The sequence below is a fragment of the Sceloporus occidentalis genome, unplaced genomic scaffold, assembly GCF_023333645.1.
Source record: "Sceloporus occidentalis isolate IW3139 unplaced genomic scaffold, rSceOcc1.0.p SCAF_5, whole genome shotgun sequence".
NCBI lineage: Eukaryota > Metazoa > Chordata > Lepidosauria > Squamata > Phrynosomatidae > Sceloporus > Sceloporus occidentalis.
Window position 1 is genome coordinate 101,381,417 of NW_028316985.1, and position 17,857 is coordinate 101,399,273.

Below are 17,857 nucleotides of genomic sequence, written 5' to 3' on the forward strand. Positions count from 1 at the left end.
TTCTCAATGGTGTAATTGGAAAGCAGTGTGTGTTTTACGTGGATTTTACTTGTCTGTAATGGCTTGCCCCACTGCCACATACAGCACAGACCTTTTATGAGTTATGGTTCTGTCCCATGTTAAGTATAAGTTCTTCATCTTTCAGTTACATCATAGGAAGCAGCTGAATAACAGTGGTGTTAATCCAACTTGGCCAAACAGGTTCAGATTAGGAAATAAATTGGCAAAGGCTGCAATTTAATGTATTGGCAATGAAACAACAAATGCATTCTACCTAATTTGCATTCCTCCTCCCTAATTTACATCTTCTTTTTTTTTCTTTTAGGGTGTTTCAAAGATGACCGCATTGTATTTTGGACGTGGATGTTTTCCACCTATTTTATGGAGAAATTGGCCTCGCGGCAGGATGACATGCTTTTCTATGTCCGGAGGAAACTCTCCTATGTTGGTGGAGATAATACAGATGGGAAGAAGGTATGTTGGGTACAGAGATGAGGACATTAGTGGGAAAGGGTTATTAGCATGCTGAACTAATCATTAAGCTAAAAAATCTAATTCAATTGCGTTTACATTACTAGAGAGATATTTTTAACAATTAACTTATTTTTAATTAACATTGGCCTGTTACAGATAGGCCAAAATAAAGCTGCTTCGAGTCACTTTGGAGGTATGGTATTTCAATGATGCATGCGTCCTAAGAGTCCAAAAGCCGCATCAAAGCCACCCTTCTGTTCTAAGGACTGGAGTGCAACTTTGGTGCGGCTTTTGAACTCTTAGGACGCATGCATCATTGAAATACCATACCTCCAAAGTGACTCGAAGCAGCTTTATTTTGGCCTGTCTGTAACAGGCCATTAACATTTTAAAGTTATGTTTATGTTAAAGCTCCAAGTATTTCAGCATAAGGCACTTCAACATACAGTAACATATATGTTTATATTACATTTCAGTGTTAAAAGCTTTATCTCAAAGGTTAAAAACAGTATCCATAATTTTATTCCTCTGCCGCCATCCCTGTTTTGAGTATTGCAGAAAAGGAAACAGTGGCATAATTTTTTGAAAGCCGATGGGTGTAGGGAAAAGGCCCCAAATGCAAGCCAAATATTTTTGGAAATATAATTGAAAAGTGCACAATACACAAACATTGTCACAAGCTCACTAAGAGGGGAAGAAAACATTTTAAATTTTTCATTATCTCATGCAAGAGCAAAATAGTCAAGATTTACATTCCTAGGAACTACCCACTTCTCAACGGATCATCATCTTTTCTGAATATAATCATTGTTAGCTGCAAAAGTTCATATGCTGATTTGATTGAAGGGGGCAGCTATTTTGTAATATGTGAACATGTCTTCAAAACTTGCAATGTGCATATGATATAAAGAAGAAGGAAGGAAAGAAGGAAGTGACTGTTTGATATGTACAGACCTGCAGCGTGAATTCTCCATAGCAGAGTTCTTGAGGTCAGCCGCTTCAGCTGTTTAAGAGGTTGAAAGTGCAGCCAGCAGTAGACTGAACAGGCAAGAGCAGGGGTAGGATATTTATTATAGGCTTGGCTAATCCAGAGGTTTCACACTGTTTGCATCTTTCTGCATCCAGGGTGTACAGCACTTTTTCATTCTGTTCCTAAGTGCATCCTTCCTAGCCATCTGAATAGAATAAGAACCAGCCTCAGACCGAGATATTCTTTAAAATCCAAGAATCCCAAAACTTTACTGCTCAAAGCATTACTTGCATCAATCAGCAAAATAACACTTCACTAAGCATTTTAAAAGAAAAGTTTAAAGACCGCACATTGCATTTGGGGCTTTTTTTTTTAACAAAAAGAATACAGTACTCTTAAAAAGAGAGTACTCTTTTTTTTTTTAAAGTCACAAGTTGACAACATTGATTTAGATACAAAACCTTTTTAAAAATAGTTCACATAGTTGGGTTAATGCTTGTGCCTCTCCCTCCCAATTTTTTCTAGAAATAGAGAATAATGTATTTAAAAGTATGGTAATCGCAGTATGCTGAAAGTTCTATATAGATTCATTAAGGTCTAGAAACTCTGTGAAAGTGAACCTTTCTCTTATGGTGTTTCTATATATAACCCTTTTGTAAGTACCAGTGCTGTGGCACCACCAATGATGTTCAGGTGTCGGGGCTAATTCTTACTTAGATTAACAGTACCACCCAAGCAAATCTCAAGGTCTGCCTCCCTCTCCCTCCACAAAACAACTGGCGGCCAACCCATTCCGACTTCTAAGGAGGCCATTTGCTATTAGATCAGTACACTAAAAAAGAAGGTATTTGAGTGCTAAGGAATTCTAACATGAACACCATTGTTTTGATGGTGTGTTCCTGCATGGAGGAGATTGGACTGGATGGCCCTTGTGGTCTCCTCCAACTTTGTCATTCTCACATTGCAAGAGATCATGTGAACAGCAGTGAAGGGAAAGGAATGGTGAGAAAAATGTGGAATTTGTTACAAAGAATTGAAAAATGATATGAGGCTTGAGCAAGTACTGTGGAGGAGGGATGCCAGTGTGACACAGTTGGGTAGGCAGGTGGGCTCAGAGAATAGTGGGCAATCTCTTGGTAGTTTGTCATCACCCTGAAGGATCACTGGCCTGTGAAGAAGTCATCTAGTGAGTTAATAGCTAAGGTATAAATTGAAAGAGGTCATTCCTCTGTCTGTCTGTCTGTCTGTCTGTCTTTATATGGAAAAAGAGAGCAAGTGAACGAGAGAATGAGAATGAATTAAACTGTTGGCCTTCAAAAACAAATTGTTTGGGAACCTGTTCATAATACTCCCCTCTCACAACATCTGTCCATCTGTTTCTCAGTTTGAAGCAAGATGTCCATTGAAAACTTTACAATGTAGCTTTTAGCTCCTTCTATGCTATAAATGTTGCCTAACATTTCACTTTTGCCCCCCCCCCCCCATTTTCCTCACTATCTTATCTGAAATCATAACCATCACTTCATATATTTTTTCCAGTATTGAGGCTAATAACTGTGCCAGGCTGCTGCCTTTTTAGTCGTGTGACTGCAAATGGTCTTATAAATCATCCCAATTATAATAGGGCACATTATTAAAAAATAATCTGTTCTCCAGTGAATTGTTTCCCGAGTGTTTAGGCACTAGAGAACCTGCCTACACAAACCAATATGCAGCAGTGGCTTTAAAGCCATGTTCCAGGAATCAGTTTTGGTTTCTTGGAATGTTTTGGGGGTGTCTCTCATGAAGAGTTTGCTAAGTGTGGGCAAGGTACTCTGGCAAAGTTATTGCTCAACACTGCCCATCTTCCTCTGTAGTGTGCAGCTGCCGTGAATGTTTGTGTGGGGGTAGGACTTGAATTTGGAAAGGTTTTTTTTGGGGGGGGGGTTGGACTATATTTCTCACCATCCTCCAGCCAGTACAGCTAATAATTGTGTTGACTGGATGATTCTGAGAGTAGTAGCCTATAAAAATAACTTGTCCAAGTTCTAGCTAGGACAAGGATGTATAAGAAGTGAGTAAGTGCCCAGAGCTTCCTCTGCAGGTGCATCTTCTCTTGTTGCTGTTGTCTTTGTGGTCTTTTTCTTCTTCATTTTCCTGCTCCTTCTCCTCTTCCTTCTCTTACCTTTATTTATATTCTTTCCTCAAAACCAGGACTCAACACAGCTCAGTCTATGTGAAGAGAGTTTGCTGAATTTAGAAAGTTTGAAAAATGTCCATATTATTTTAGGCGTCTCTGTTCTAAAACAACACTCTTCCTCAATTATATGCTGACATATCATTATTGCATTGCTTTGGCTTCTATAAAACTGCACTGCAGGAAGTGGAACTGCGTATCTGTCCCTTCCATCCAGATGAAGGGGAAGTTAGGTTCCTGTGGCAGTGTTATTGTAACAATCACAGATAAAATAAGTGATCAAATAAATGGGATAGTAAGAGTGGTAAAATAAATGTGATAGTAAGAGTAGGGGGACGGGGTAGACAGAAGCACTGTTGGAGTGGGCTGGGAAGATAAAATGTTGGGATGATGGCAAATGGGGCAATATGGAAAATCCACTTTTAACCTATGTGCAAGGCCTAACCATCTGGGCCATGAAGGTATCATCACTACAGCCACCTCCCACAGCCATGTTTCCTTTTATTTCTCATTTAAAAACTTGACAGTGATGGATTACAGGTTGATGAAATGTCTCTTCCTTTTTATGAGTGTCTCTGAAGACCAAGTGCTTCCATATGTCTATTGATTTGACATGAATGTGACCCCAAAGCTGGAAGTACTTTATCAATATACAGTAGGTTTTTAAAAAATCTTATGCAGAGATGGTTCTGTTAGGGAGACACAAAGTCAGTGTTTCCTCTGTTGTGGTGCAAATCTGTATGTGTCTGTGCATGCTAACTTTTGCATACATAGGAGTAACTATTTTGTGTGCAAAGAATGTGAGGTGACAAGATGATGTATTCTCAATTTATGTTTTCAGAGTTGGGACAGAGAACAAGAAATTGCAGTCTGTGTAAGATATAGGTGCATAGGAGAATTTTCCTTGGCCATAATTATCTTTCTTTTCAGACAATTATGTCCATCTTTTCCAATGCTCTATCCTGTTCTATACTTTTCCACGTCTTTCTTGTACCTCTTTTTCACCATCGTGGCACACACCCACCTTCTGCCTGATTCCATTTTTTGTGTACTAGATTGCCTATTTCTACTCTGACACTCCATCTGAAAGGTTCTTGATCTTGACAGATGCTCTTGCCTTTCTCAAAATTCACCTATCCCTGGCGGTGCTGCCACTGTTGTTTCCCTCTCCTTGCCCTGGTTGTGATGATGATGCTGGCCTCCTTGTTTCCACTTCTGGAATGTCCTATCCCATTGCTTTCTTGCTTAAATAAATTGTGTGACACTCTCTTCTCTTTGTTGCCTTTCAGTGTCATCCACCAGGCAGATGCTGTACTCCCAGACTTTGCTGCCTGGCTGCCATGCTTTCTCTCCTGCAGTGCCCCCCCTCATAAAGTTGGAGATGTCAATATTCCTGTTGATAATCCCTCCTCTGGCCCAGATGCTTCTTTCCCCTGCATTCACTCTTTGCCTTTGTACTGGCCCTCCCACACACTGCCTGGGGCACTCTCTTAGTTTGCTTTCAAGAAGAAATACTCTCTTCCTCAGTGTTCTTAAGGGAAATTCATTCTTTCTGATTATCATCCTGATCACTGTTGACATTGTGTATCGTCCACCCTCCTGTGCTCTGCCTCCTGTTCCTTTTATGGCTTCCAGTCCATTGGTCCAGTGGCCTGTTTACTGTGTAGGCTGTTCGCATGCCACCCTCAATTCATACATCTCATCAACACTTGATGGGTTTTCCTCAGTCTCCCTACATTACATTGGCAGAATGAGCAGCCATCTGTTCAATTGCAGCTCCTAGCATCAATTATCAATTCCTTTCACAGATTAGATTCAACTTGTGGGACTTCCTCATTCACACACTTCTACCAAAGCCACAATCAGGGGTGGGCAACCTTTGCTTTTATTGGACTCCAGCTCACAGTGACATTAAGCAGCATAAGTCATTGGGGAGGGCTTATGGAAGCTGTAGTTCAACAGCTGGTAGACCTTCCCCTGTTCTAGATTGCCATCCTCTTATGGCAGGAACTTATTATCTTGTTGGTCTGTAAAATGCCCTGTGCACTTGTGGTGGTACAGTAATAACTAAAAATACATGCAAATCTGTGTTGTGGGGCCACGCATTTGTGTAGTTTGTGTTCTCATGGGTTTTTGCCTTTATTTTTGTTATAACAAGGATGGCAGTTGTAGTGCCACTGACATGGTCGAAGACTCAGAAATATGGTGTCATATTTCACTTTGAATAATACAGAATCACTTGCTTTTCTTCAGTCTATAGACAAAGAGGTGCCAGGGCACCAGGCACTCAGCAATTGTCTGTATGTGTCACTTGGAAGAGAAGTGCTGTGTAACATGGCAATCCTCATATTAGTAGCTAGAACAGCTTTTCCCACCCTGATACCCTCCATGTGTTTTGCATGACAATTTTTAACAGTCATAACCAATATGGTCAATGGTAAGTAATAATGGCAGTTATTCCAAAACACTTAAGGCCTAAATTCAGGAAGACTGATAAAGAACATAAAGTAGAGTTGTGCAGGATTGGTTCAAAGACCTATCTCAGCCATCTGTTCCCATAGTAGCCAATCAGAGGTCTATGTGATGATGCCCACAAATAAGGCATAAACACTGTTCTGTTTGTATTCCATAGCAACTGGTATTGAGAAGCACTCTGTCTCTGATATTGATGGTAACATGGCTATCATAGCATTGACACCGGAATTTGTCTGAACCCCCTTTAAAAGCCACCCAAGTTGCAGCCCATCACTATGTTCTGTGGTAGCACATTGCACAGTATAACTATGTACTGTGCAGAGGAGTACTTCCTTTTATCTGGATTCTATTCAGTTTCCTTCCTCCTGGCATTCAGTTTCATAGCATGCCCTGAGTTCACAAGAGAAGGAAAAACGTTTCTCATTATCTGCTCACTCCTCCTAATTTTATATAGCCTTTTCTTGATGACACCACCACTTGATGACACCATATTCCACTACCAAATTTAGTACTGTACAGGAGAGGTGCTTATGTAGGGCTGTTGTAAGAGATTATGCTGCTTGTGATGGAGTAGAAAATGGCACCCCTCCCCTTGAAGTCACAATACCTAGTTGCTAAGGCACTTGAGATAGAAAATTCCATAAGCACTACATCTCCCTATTGGTAAAAACAGAATCATAATAAATGACAGTAAAAACACAATAACAGTAATAAATTAACAATTCCTTGCCTTTTCACAATATCCAGCATCTTTTGCTTCAGACAACTGAATCTCTTTTTGTGGGATTTTCTGCCCCAGGTCTCACTGTGTGTTTTTACATGATGGTTTGTTGTTATTATGTGCCTTCAGATTGACTCCAACTTATGGAGTCTCTATCAAAGGGTATTGGTAAGAGTTATTCAGAGAAGGTTTGCCATTTCCTTCCTCTGATGCTGAAGGTATGACATGCCTAATGTCATGGAGTGGGTTTCTATGTCTGACAAGGGATTTGAACCTTGCAGAGTTCTTGTATACCAGTATACCATGTTAACTTCCAAGGTTATGGTAGTGACAACATTTGCTGTTTTGTCTCTCTGAGCAAAATGTCTTGGGCTGACCCTGTGAATGGTTTTAAAATATTCCTCGCCCTTTGTCAGGACAGTTAAAAAATAATCTGTAATAGTAAAGGAGGGAGTCTTGTGTTCATGATTACTAAACAATGGGTCACCTTGTGTCTCCAGTTAGAAGAAAAGGTTGCAGAGGTGTGTGAGAGTTCTTGCCATATGAGAAACTCAGCACTCATCATGTTAGAAACTGCTGCTGCTTCAGTATCTTGCACTGATCCATGCCCAGCCACGTATCTTCTCTCCATCTGTCCAGGCTTTGGCTTGTCTTGGAAGCCTGTTGTGAAGATTTGACGTCAGTTCAGTTTGACAGGCATTCCTAATTCAAACATGTAAACACCATCTTAGTAGCTGTGACAAATAATAAAGCAGGGAGGTTTTTGCCACCTTTTCAAATTTTGTTTTGGATTTTTCCCCCTTTGAGATAAACAGTGTGTTAAAAATGGTTTTTCACATAGCAATGTGTTGGTAATCTTGTCAGTTACAATTAACTTTGAGCTCTCTCCTGAAGTGATGGATGAATCTCTTGCATTGGCTTGGCTCAGAAATAAATTGAACTATAATCCAAAACAATTGATCAGTAGCAGTAAGGCCACCAAACACAAGGGGAACACTAGGGCAGGGATCCGTCTAACTAAAAAGATTGCATGTACAGCGCTGTGTAAATTTACAGCGCTTCATAAATTAAGGTTAATAATAATAATAATAATAATGCCCCAGTTCTCCCCTCAGATTTTAATCTGATCAGATCTCAAACCCACTTCTCCCTTCCCTTCTACTACAAATTAGCTGTTCCAGGAAAGAGAAAGGGTCCCATCCCAGGCCTGTAGGTAGCCTTTAGGAAAAGTTACTTCCAGTGTCATTCTCCACTTTCAATAAGGGCTACTTGAAAATGTTGTTTCCTGGCTTAGTGTGCACTGTACAACAGATAGGAGATGGGAGAAATATGCTGATGTCCCTTAGATATTTTTTTTCCTGAGTTATCCCATCCTCTCCTTAAGTACTGAACCCTTTTCCCTTCCATTCTACAATCTGAGTTGCAATGCCGGTGGTAGCAGCAAGTATGGTTAGTACTCTCTGATCCAGTGACAGTACTTTTGTGTTTGGTGGTATCACTCTTCCCAAACCCTTTCCTCCCAGTGATAGGAGAGCTGTATGCCTGCAAAAGATCTGTTTATTAGCTGGGACTCAGACCAAAGCTTGGATGTCAGAACCTTGAATGCTTGTTTCTCCAACTCATCTCCTCCTTTAACTCTACTGTTTCTAGCCTAACTATACCGTGAGCCTGTGGATGGATGGGTTGTGTCTGCTGTTCTCATGTTAGTAAACATGGAGGCCCTAAAGTAATTCCTTCCCTGTCATCGCTCAGCATTTATCTCTTGGGATTTCTCTTAGCAGGTTGAAGTTGAAGTGTACCGCAGGGATTCCAAGAAGCTGCCTGGCCTGGGAGATCCAGATATTGACTGGGAGGAGAGTGTCTGCTTGAATCTCATTCTGCAAAAGGTGACATAAAACATTTTGATCTTTCATTGTTTTCTTCCATTGATAGAATGGGTCCTGGACATTAGTTGGACACTCAGGAAAGGGAAGATGACATACCATGCTGGTGGGCAGTGGGGCCTGGAAGCTGTAGTTCTAAAAAATCTAGTTTTGGGTGTCCTGTATTTGGCTGCCACATTATCTGCTTGTCAGTTTACCTGGTAATCACTTGTGCATTCACTGTCTCTCCTGTTCAGGCTTACTGAATGCTCTGGTGACTTGTGGTACTGGAGTGGAGTTTGAGGGATCAGGCAAAAGCCAATAGTGCCCAGGCATTCCCAGTTACAATTCTGTAACCTAGCTTGATATTCAGCAAGCCAGAGTTTGAGGGAATAGCTTTTGAGAAGCATCCTCTTCCTTCAGTGTATTGTATCTCAAGATAGCCACTGAGCACAATTGGGAGGACAACTTAAGCCCTTTTCAGGCATTCTGTAATGTAGTTAGAATAAACACCTTAGGAGGAAAACACACAACCCCACTTGTTGCTCCTCATGTGTGAAGATCAAGAAACTCAACAGTTCTTACCTCCTTTACCTATGAGGAGCCTTCTCTTTAGAGCTGCTGCTTTTCACATGGGCTGATTGATGATCAAAGGTTGGTGCTACTTTGCTTACCCTCCTTGTGAATGGATTTAACTCTTACGGTAAATGCTTGAATAGTGCACCTTGTAATGTGCAGAATTCCACTCCATTTTGAAGAGGAAAGTGGTTGTGTTTCAGAATTTAATTTTGGATGTGAAAATTCTTTTTCTAAGTAGGGAAGAAGGCCCAACTCCATTGTATGCCAGAGACTGAAATGGAAAAGGAAGGCTTTTACTCTGCTACCCAGTAATAAGGCAGTTGATGCGGCAGAACCAGAGCAGGGACACACTGACAAAGTTTGGAAAAATTATTTTTTGGATCACAATTCCCAAATTAGACTACAGTTCCCATAATTGGCTATGCTGAGACAGACCTATTGAGAGTTTTCAGTCTCTAGACAATGGTCTGCATGGGAGTGGAGGACAGAGGTGGGGATTGATTTTCAGCCCCACAGCAAATTGATCCTGTAGTCTCCAACTTCCTACCCACACCAGGAAGCTTTGACTATATACACAGTTTATTCAGATGAGGTTTGTCATTGATTCCCCTGAGGCTGAGAAAGTATGACTTGCCCAAGGTCACCTAGTGGATTTCTGTGGCTGAGTGTGGATTTGAACCATGGTCTCTCAAATTCCTAGTACTATACTGAAATCATTATGCTACACTATTTAATGGCTATCTCTGCAAGAAGTGTTTGTCTCTGGTTTCATTCTGCAGCACTAATAAATGTGAAGTCTCACAGTTTTACAAGTGGGAATGGTCCTCAAACCTCTCCTTCCCCCTTTAAATACTCATGTTCAACTAGTTTGCTCAGGCTGTAATAACTTGCTGACACATTGGCTTTGCACTACAGAACATTCATGCTGTATGCATACTTGTGGATGAGGATAGTTGTTGGTGATATCGCTCTGTCAGAACATTCATGTTACTAGGTTGTACCACCACCTTTCATATCTGATCTGGAAGCTAATTGCTAAGTGTCTCTGAGTTTCCTGTTGTGTCAGACTAACAGCTTCTGCCTGTGCAAACATTGCCATAGTTTTTGCTCCTTAGGCTAGAGTGCAGGAAGATTGTTTTTTTGCCTTCCTTCTAATTGTCAGTCTAGACATATCCGTAGTCTTACAGGTTTCAGGTGCCAGACATCACGTATTGCTTTGGGGCTTTGTTTTTCTTTCTAGAGGTGTGATTCTTGACCTTTTTAAAAGGGGGATGGTCTCAGTTGCTAAATGATATTTTAGTGAATAGTGTGCTTTTGTTGTTGAAGCAGTTATATCATTGATTTAGATTCTGGCTTCATTTATGTTTTAGCTAACTTGAGCATTACACAGTTGTAGTGGAAAAGCAGATTTCAAATGTGAAAATAAGTAAGTAAAATAAATGCATGACTAGTTGTTATAAAAGAGTTTCAGGAGTATCTTGTGAGGTGTACTAGGCCAACAGTCTTTAGTTATGAAGACAAAGTACCTAAACCAGTAGTGAAAATAAATGTTAATTGGTAAGGTTTGAAAGTTAAGGACCAGCACTTGTTTGTTTGTGAAGGTTTTTCTTCTGGTATGCTACTATAGTATTGTACTAAATAAGTTAAATATGATTTTATGGTTTAATTGATACAGGTTTTCTTATCTTTCTATCTCCATACTGAGAGTTCGGTAGAATGTCAGTTTATCTGTTAAAAACAGGTTATCATTCAGCTAAGAAGCCTTGAATTTATGCATTTTAAAATGACAATGGCCTGTTACAGATTGCCAAAATAAAGCTGCTTCGGGTCTCTTTGGAGGTATGCTGTTTAAATGATGCATGCATCCTAAGAATCCGGAAGCTGCACCAAAACTGCACTCCGGTGCTTAGGAATGGAGTGTGGCTTTGGCGCGACCTCCGGACTCTTAGGACCCATGCATCATTTAAATAGCATACCTCCAAAGAGACCCCAAGCAGCTTTATTTTGGCAGATTGTCTTCTTACATGTGCACGTGATTTTGTTTCCCTTGTGTTTGTGTTTTTTAAAAGGAGCCACATTGTGCAACTCCTTACTTTTGGCTGTCCTTTCATTTGTTAACAATATTATAGTACACTAAGGCAGGATTGAGGAAAGTGCAGCTCCCAGACCCCATTTTTCTGTACTCCAAAACCTCATATCAGTTCCCAGAATCTTTAGATTCCTAATATTTTTAAAAATAGGTCTCATTTGGGATGATTTTTGCCTCAAACCCATGCTATGAGGCCAGTTAGAAAGGGTTTTAGATTCACAGGTAACCAGAAGGGTTATATGATACAAAAGTTTAAAAAAGGTTCTGTGAGAACTTAGTTGGTAAGGAAACATATATAAAGCTGTAAAGAAACAAGTACAAAGTCAAGCTAAAGAAACTGTTAAACTATGTAACTAATGAAGTATTTATACACTGTATCCATGTGAACACCATCCACTAAAAGAGATACTGTATTCAGCCTGACTTGTAAATAAATTTATTACTTTGTATCAACAAGCACTTGTCTGAAGTGATTTCAGAAACACTTTAAAAACACTACCAACATTGAGTAAAGTCTTTTAGGTTTGGGACACATTAGATAGCAGGTGTGTGGTTGTCAAAGAATAGTTGGCCCAGTCTGGAGAAAAAATTGATACCCAGAGTGCTGGAATCTAAAGAGAGTTATAGTGCAGGAGACACTTCAGAGGGTCCCGGGTTTGAATCTCATAGTGAAGGATTGGCGGGATAGTGGCCATCACCTACCTTCACATAAATGGTGGCAGTGGTGGGATCAAAAAGACCCATTGGGCTACCATCCAAGGAAATAGTAGGGTGGGTGAATCTCATTGTGACAGTGATGAATAATGCTTCTTTCTCAAAATGCCTGGTTTTGTTTCAGCTGGATTACATAGTGACATGTGCAGTGTGTACCCGTTCAGATGGAGGGGATATCCATATTCACAAAAAGAAATCCCAGGTGAGATGCATGCCACACATAGGGAGGCTTGAATGGCAAGCTCCTTTGCTTCAGACCCTCCCTCTTCTCTTTTCACTCAAAATAAATTAGAAGGACTAAGAAGAGTTCCTTGTCACTTTCATTTCATCAGGAAAATCTAGATCTTAAATCATTTGCAACTGGTGATGGTTTAAAGATATGCAAACATTACTTGAAAGATGAATGGAATCAGGTGGATTTGTAGGGCTTGCCCCAATATAAAGCTCATGCTACATTTCCAGAAGTTCAGCTTGGATTAAAATCCGGCCCAAAGAGGAATGCAAGCCTTCACTGTGCTCTTGCTTCCCAACATCCACACACTTGCTTCTTTGCTGCTCCACCAGTGGAAGAATAGGAAAACTCTTCCCCCCATGACTGACCAGGCATCTTAAAGTCTCTCTTTCCTGCTGGTATTCAGAGCATTAGAAGCTGAAAGGTACATAATATCTTTCAAATGATTTCTTCCAGCAAGTCTTTGCCTCTCCGAGTAAACATCCTATGGACAGCAAAGGGGAGGAATCAAAGATCAGCTATCCAAACATATTTTTTATGATTGACAACTTTGAAGAGGTAAGTCCTTCATCAGAGTGGGTGTCACTTCTTGTGTATCTCTTTAATTCCCGTTGGTATGGAGCTCCTTCATCAAATCGGATTCCAGCAAACACCCTTGCATCTTTAAATTGTGCAATCTGGTACCATCCCAGCCTCTGGAAATGTTTCTTTGTGTGTTAAATGCTTATAATCTACCTTTCTTTGGAAAGAGTAGTTCATGCAGGGCTCCCTGTAACTTTCCAGCCACATTAGCCATGTTTCTGCCACAGGACCTGTACTGGAAGCTTTGCTTATGTGTGTTAATTTCTGGGACACTCATACATACAGAGTGCTGGAAAGCAGACTCAGCACCTGAAGAGAAGGTGTGACTAGAAAGATCTAATTCTTCTTCGCTTGGCCAAATAAACTGCATACCTTAAATTCTGCTGTATGACATCAAAAAGCATTGGTTAGGATAGTTATTATTCAATCTATGTTAAGTACACTTTCCATTCCTGGTACCTGTTTTGATTGTCTGAACTTGCTTTTCTGTTTCTCAAATGGCCTTCGTGGTTATTTCATATTTTAGTAAGCTTTAGTGTGCAGAGCTGCTGAATATTAGGGGACCACACCCCTGCCGAAAGGTACTAATGTTTGCCCCTAAATGCCCTCTTAGAGGGCATGGGGGCATTTTCACCATGTTTTAGGGCCTCCTGGGTCTTTTTTAACAACATGAACCGTAGACACTTCATGCTCATTTTTATTTGTTTGTTTGTTTCCTGGGCTTTACTTGGTCCGAGGAGAGCAAAAACACAAAAATTTCTACCATGCCCCCTAGGGAACATTTGGAATCATTTTAGGAAGGAAAAAAAATAACTTCTCTGAAACACAAAAATGACCCCGGGGGCTACACACTTGTAGGGCATTTTGAGACAAGTTTATCTTGAATGCTGTTTTCTTTCTTAAATAACTTTTTAAAATCCCTGCTGTAACAGGAGTTCTCAAACTTTTGGCTCTTCAGATGTATTGGTGCTCTTACCACTATCCATGCTGGCTGCACTTTTTGGAAATTGAATTGTATCATATACATAGGGCCAAAGGTTAAGGACTACTGTATTGTAGGGAACTAATTTTGCTGGAACAAAATCTTGTATAATTTGTCTTGAAAACTCAATTTGTATTTGGCTCTGTGTGACTCACAGTGTGCAGTGGCAAATGGGGTTGAGGTCTATGATTACTCCTTTTTTCTTCTTGTAAATATTCAGTTTGATTTGCTGTCATTTTAGGTATTCAGTGACATGACTGTGGGGGAAGGCGAGATGGTCTGTGTGGAGCTGGTGGCCAGTGACAAAAGTAACACCTTCCAAGGTGTCATCTTTCAGGGATCCATCCGCTATGAGGCCTTGAAGAAGGTCTATGATAATAGAGTAAGAGTTCCCTTAGCTGTAGTTATCTGTCCTTGGTGTCCCCAAGACAGACAACATGTGATGCAGTTATGGGGGAAGAAACGGCATTTGTTGTTCATATATCTGCTTAATTCCTGGGCAGAAGAGGAGATGGGGGAATCTATTTTTACAACAAAATGGTATCAGTAAGGAGACCATATCCTTACTTTTACCTTGCAAAAAGTAAAAAGCTGGGTTCTGTCCACTTCAAAAACAATGAGGATAATTTTTAGTGTTTTGCCATATTCTTAAATGAGCAGCACAGACTATCTAGGTTTGTTACATTGTGCATTCCTCCAAAGAGCTCAGAGTCATGCAATTATCAAAGTTACCTTCAACAATAGCTGTCTGAGAGAGGTTAAACTGGGAGAATATATATTTGCCTGAAGTCTCACAGTGAGATTGAACAGGATGATTGAGCACTTCTTATAGCCAAACTCAGCACTATCCTTTACACCAGCTGTCTATATATTAGACAGTCCCTATACTAGATAGTATCTTTTTCCTGTAACTGTAGATATTCTTCTGCGTCAGAATGTTTTCCTCTAACAAGCAATGACCGACATTTTCCTGCCCATTGAGGCTCCCATATCAGGTGCCTATTGCAGTAAAATGCCTATTTGTTTTGGCATAAGCCACAGATATTTTGTGTATTCTTCCTTCAAATCTGATCTGTCAAGTTGAACTTTTAGCATCTTTTTCCTTGCAAAACCCCTTCCATTCATAGTTGTTGATGTGTCTTAAAATACTTTGTCCCATGTCTTGGTAGGTAGCTTGATAATGAAAACAGTAAAGAATGTGGCACGTCAATGAAAAATTAAGATGGAATGAGATGCAGTTCATAAAGAGTTTATGCCCAATAAAACATAGTAATTTTTAACATGCTACAGACATAGTTCTTGCTTCAACAGATAAACTTGGTTACTCCTCAGCTACTGGAAAATAATACTCAAACTGTCTAAACATCAGTTTAAAATAACACACTAGGGTTGACATCCAGTTGGTTTATCCCAGATAGCGCAGGCCCATTCAATCAATTGTTGAATGGTGAATAGTTAAATCTAATGGATTCAATGGATTTAAGCTAATCAGGACTAAAAAAGAATTTGAGCCTAGATGTGATCCATACAGATTTACTGTGGTCACACACTGGTCAACAATTATTAAAATAACAGCAGCAAAAAAAGTATCACGCACTCAGTCATTGGCAGCCAATAAGAATAAAACTTGATGCAAAAAAAAAAAGCCAACAGTTGGTCACACTCTTGTGTCTTTGGAGGGTTTTATCTGTTTAGAGCTGTACTATTAGTTGCTTTCGACCTAATTTCTGAAGATGGGCCCTTCAGGAAATAGGATAATTAACATTCAGCTTTGAGTTTTATGGATCAAAATCCACATTCTGAATTGTGTCCAGAGACAAAGTGCAAAAGATCTTATTATTCTGTATTATTACTATCATATAAGTAAAAATTATACTGTAACATATTTTGTTATCTGCTTCATGAATGTTTTATAATATTAATATAATATGAAAATACTAGGGAAACTTAGGAATGAGTAGTAGTCTCTTTCTACACCTATACACACTCAAGACAATTTAATTGTTAAAGCATCTGTTTTTGCTACTACAGTGCACCCCTTTTTTTATGCGGGGCATCTGTTCCGCCCCCCCCCCCCCCCCATGTAAAAAAAAGTGTATGCTTGAGTCCTATTGAAAATAATGGAGCTCATGCATGGCGCGGTGTGCGGTGGCTGCACGTGCGCCATGGGCACACACCCCAATACTCTTAATGGGACACGCCGCCGCTTGCACCCTGCACGTTCCCTGGTGGCTTTCAACATATGCTGAAAGCCATGTATGGTGCGCCCGCCTATGACACGGGTGCACTTTACATCCATTCTATACTGGTTCCATATTGTTCAGGTTTTCTAACAATAGTTAAGGGTGTTTAGGTAGTCAAATCCTGCAGTATGGAGCCCTGGTGGCACAATGGTTAAATGCCTATACTGTAGCCACTCACTTACAAACCACAAGGTTGTAAATTGAATACCAGCCAGGGGCTCTGGGTCAACTCAGCCTGGCATTCTTCTGTAGGTCTCTAAAATGAGTACCCAGCTTGTTGGGGGCAATTAGCTTATACTTTGTAAACTGCTAAGTACATCAGTAAGCTGTATAGAAAAGCCCTTGCTGTTGCTATTCTGAATCACTTGAGTTTTTTCAGATCCAGCCTATGTTCAATTTGTTAGTGACTACCAGACCATGGATGATGAAAGCAAGGTTCTTTCTGTCCAAAGAAGAATACTGAACTTGGTGCACTGACTTAAACTAGTGAAAAGTTCTTTTGCTGTGTTTAAATTATAGGGAACAAAACAAAATACTGTGGAATTCTATATCATAAAAACCAAGATACTGAATTAAAAACCCTTAGCACCACTTTCTGGAATCTGTATGAGTAAAACCATCAGAATGTGTTGCCTCTAAATCCCAAACTACACAGTCTACAAATATACAGTGGTTCATGGTATCAAAAGCTGATGCACCGTCTAGAAAAATCCGTAGGGTTGCACAATGGCATACCTAGTATATTTGACAATGAGGCAGTGCATTTTTAATATAACCCCCTCCTTTCTTCAACAGCCTTTTCCAGGTCTGGCGGACCTGCTGGCCAAGCAGGAAAGGGAGGCACCTTGCTCTCCTGCCTGGCCAGAAGACTCCCCAGACCCAGAAGACAGCTGCTTCTCACCAGCAGTTGATGGTGGGTGTGGGGTGCTGCTTCTGCCTGGCAGCCTTTTTTCTGCTTGACTACCATTTTCCCAGCAGCCCCACAAGACCCAGAAGGAGCTCCTGGGCAGCAGCAGTAACCTGTCCCCACCAATGGCTGCAGCCGATGGACAGCAGAGATGTCATGGCTGGTGGAGGGGAGTGGTGGCCAGGAGGCTTTTGGGACAGACAAGCAACCACCCCATAGGTGTTCAACCCCCCCGCCCCCTACAATGGTGTCACCAAGTGCAATCCACACTCCACACACCCCTGTAGTTATGCCACTGAGGTTGCACTCCTGCTCTCAATCTGTCTCCTATTTTACATAATCTACAGTGATAACCAAAGTAGGATAGATGCAGCACTGAAAATGGTACAGTAGGAGTGTGACAAAATTATAAGTTGCTTACAGTTTTTTCTGCCATAGGTCAGTGTTGCAGCAAAAATGGCACAGAGGATGTCCTTTGGATTTTATAAATACAATAATATGGAATTTGTGCGAATGAAGGGGCCACAGGGAAAAGGACATGCAGAAATGGCTGTGAGTCGTGTTTCAACAGGTGACACTTCCCCCTATGGTACAGAAGATGGTTCAAACCCAGATTCCCCTCTGCATGAGAGAGTAAGTTAATGATACATTACATTAAAAGGGTCCTTTTAACACTGCCTTCACCCCTGTTATAATCCTGTAGGATTGCTAGACGTGCCTTATAGACACCCTTGCATTAAAATATAAAATGTTGGTTATCCTTATCTTTAAATATTTGCTGATATATCAAGGCTTTTCCCCTCCAGAATGCTCCCTGAAGTCAAGGTCCCTAAGACTTCAGTGCACCATGG

General features: G+C 40.6%; 1 protein-coding gene across 5 annotated transcripts in view; it reads left to right on the top strand.

The window, feature by feature from the left end:
* The window catches only part of LOC149312590 (uncharacterized protein KIAA0930 homolog), a 62,352-nt gene that overhangs the window by 33,703 nt on the left and 10,792 nt on the right, over window positions 1-17,857 (top strand). For 2 of the 5 annotated variants that reach the window (XR_016281276.1, XM_089524924.1), the window contains exons 2-7: window positions 326-474; window positions 8,595-8,702; window positions 12,185-12,262; window positions 12,749-12,850; window positions 14,098-14,238; window positions 17,445-17,639. Coding sequence is in view for 4 of the 5 variants with exons in the window: in XM_089524924.1 (XP_089381050.1) it covers window positions 326-474; window positions 8,595-8,702; window positions 12,185-12,262; window positions 12,749-12,850; window positions 14,098-14,238; window positions 17,445-17,639 (773 nt within the window). In the remaining variant the exon portion in view is untranslated. The remainder of the gene's footprint in view (window positions 1-325; window positions 475-8,594; window positions 8,703-12,184; window positions 12,263-12,748; window positions 12,851-14,097; window positions 14,239-17,444; window positions 17,640-17,857) is intronic. The other 3 variants (XM_089524925.1, XM_089524926.1, XM_089524927.1) reach the window with 3 other exon arrangements.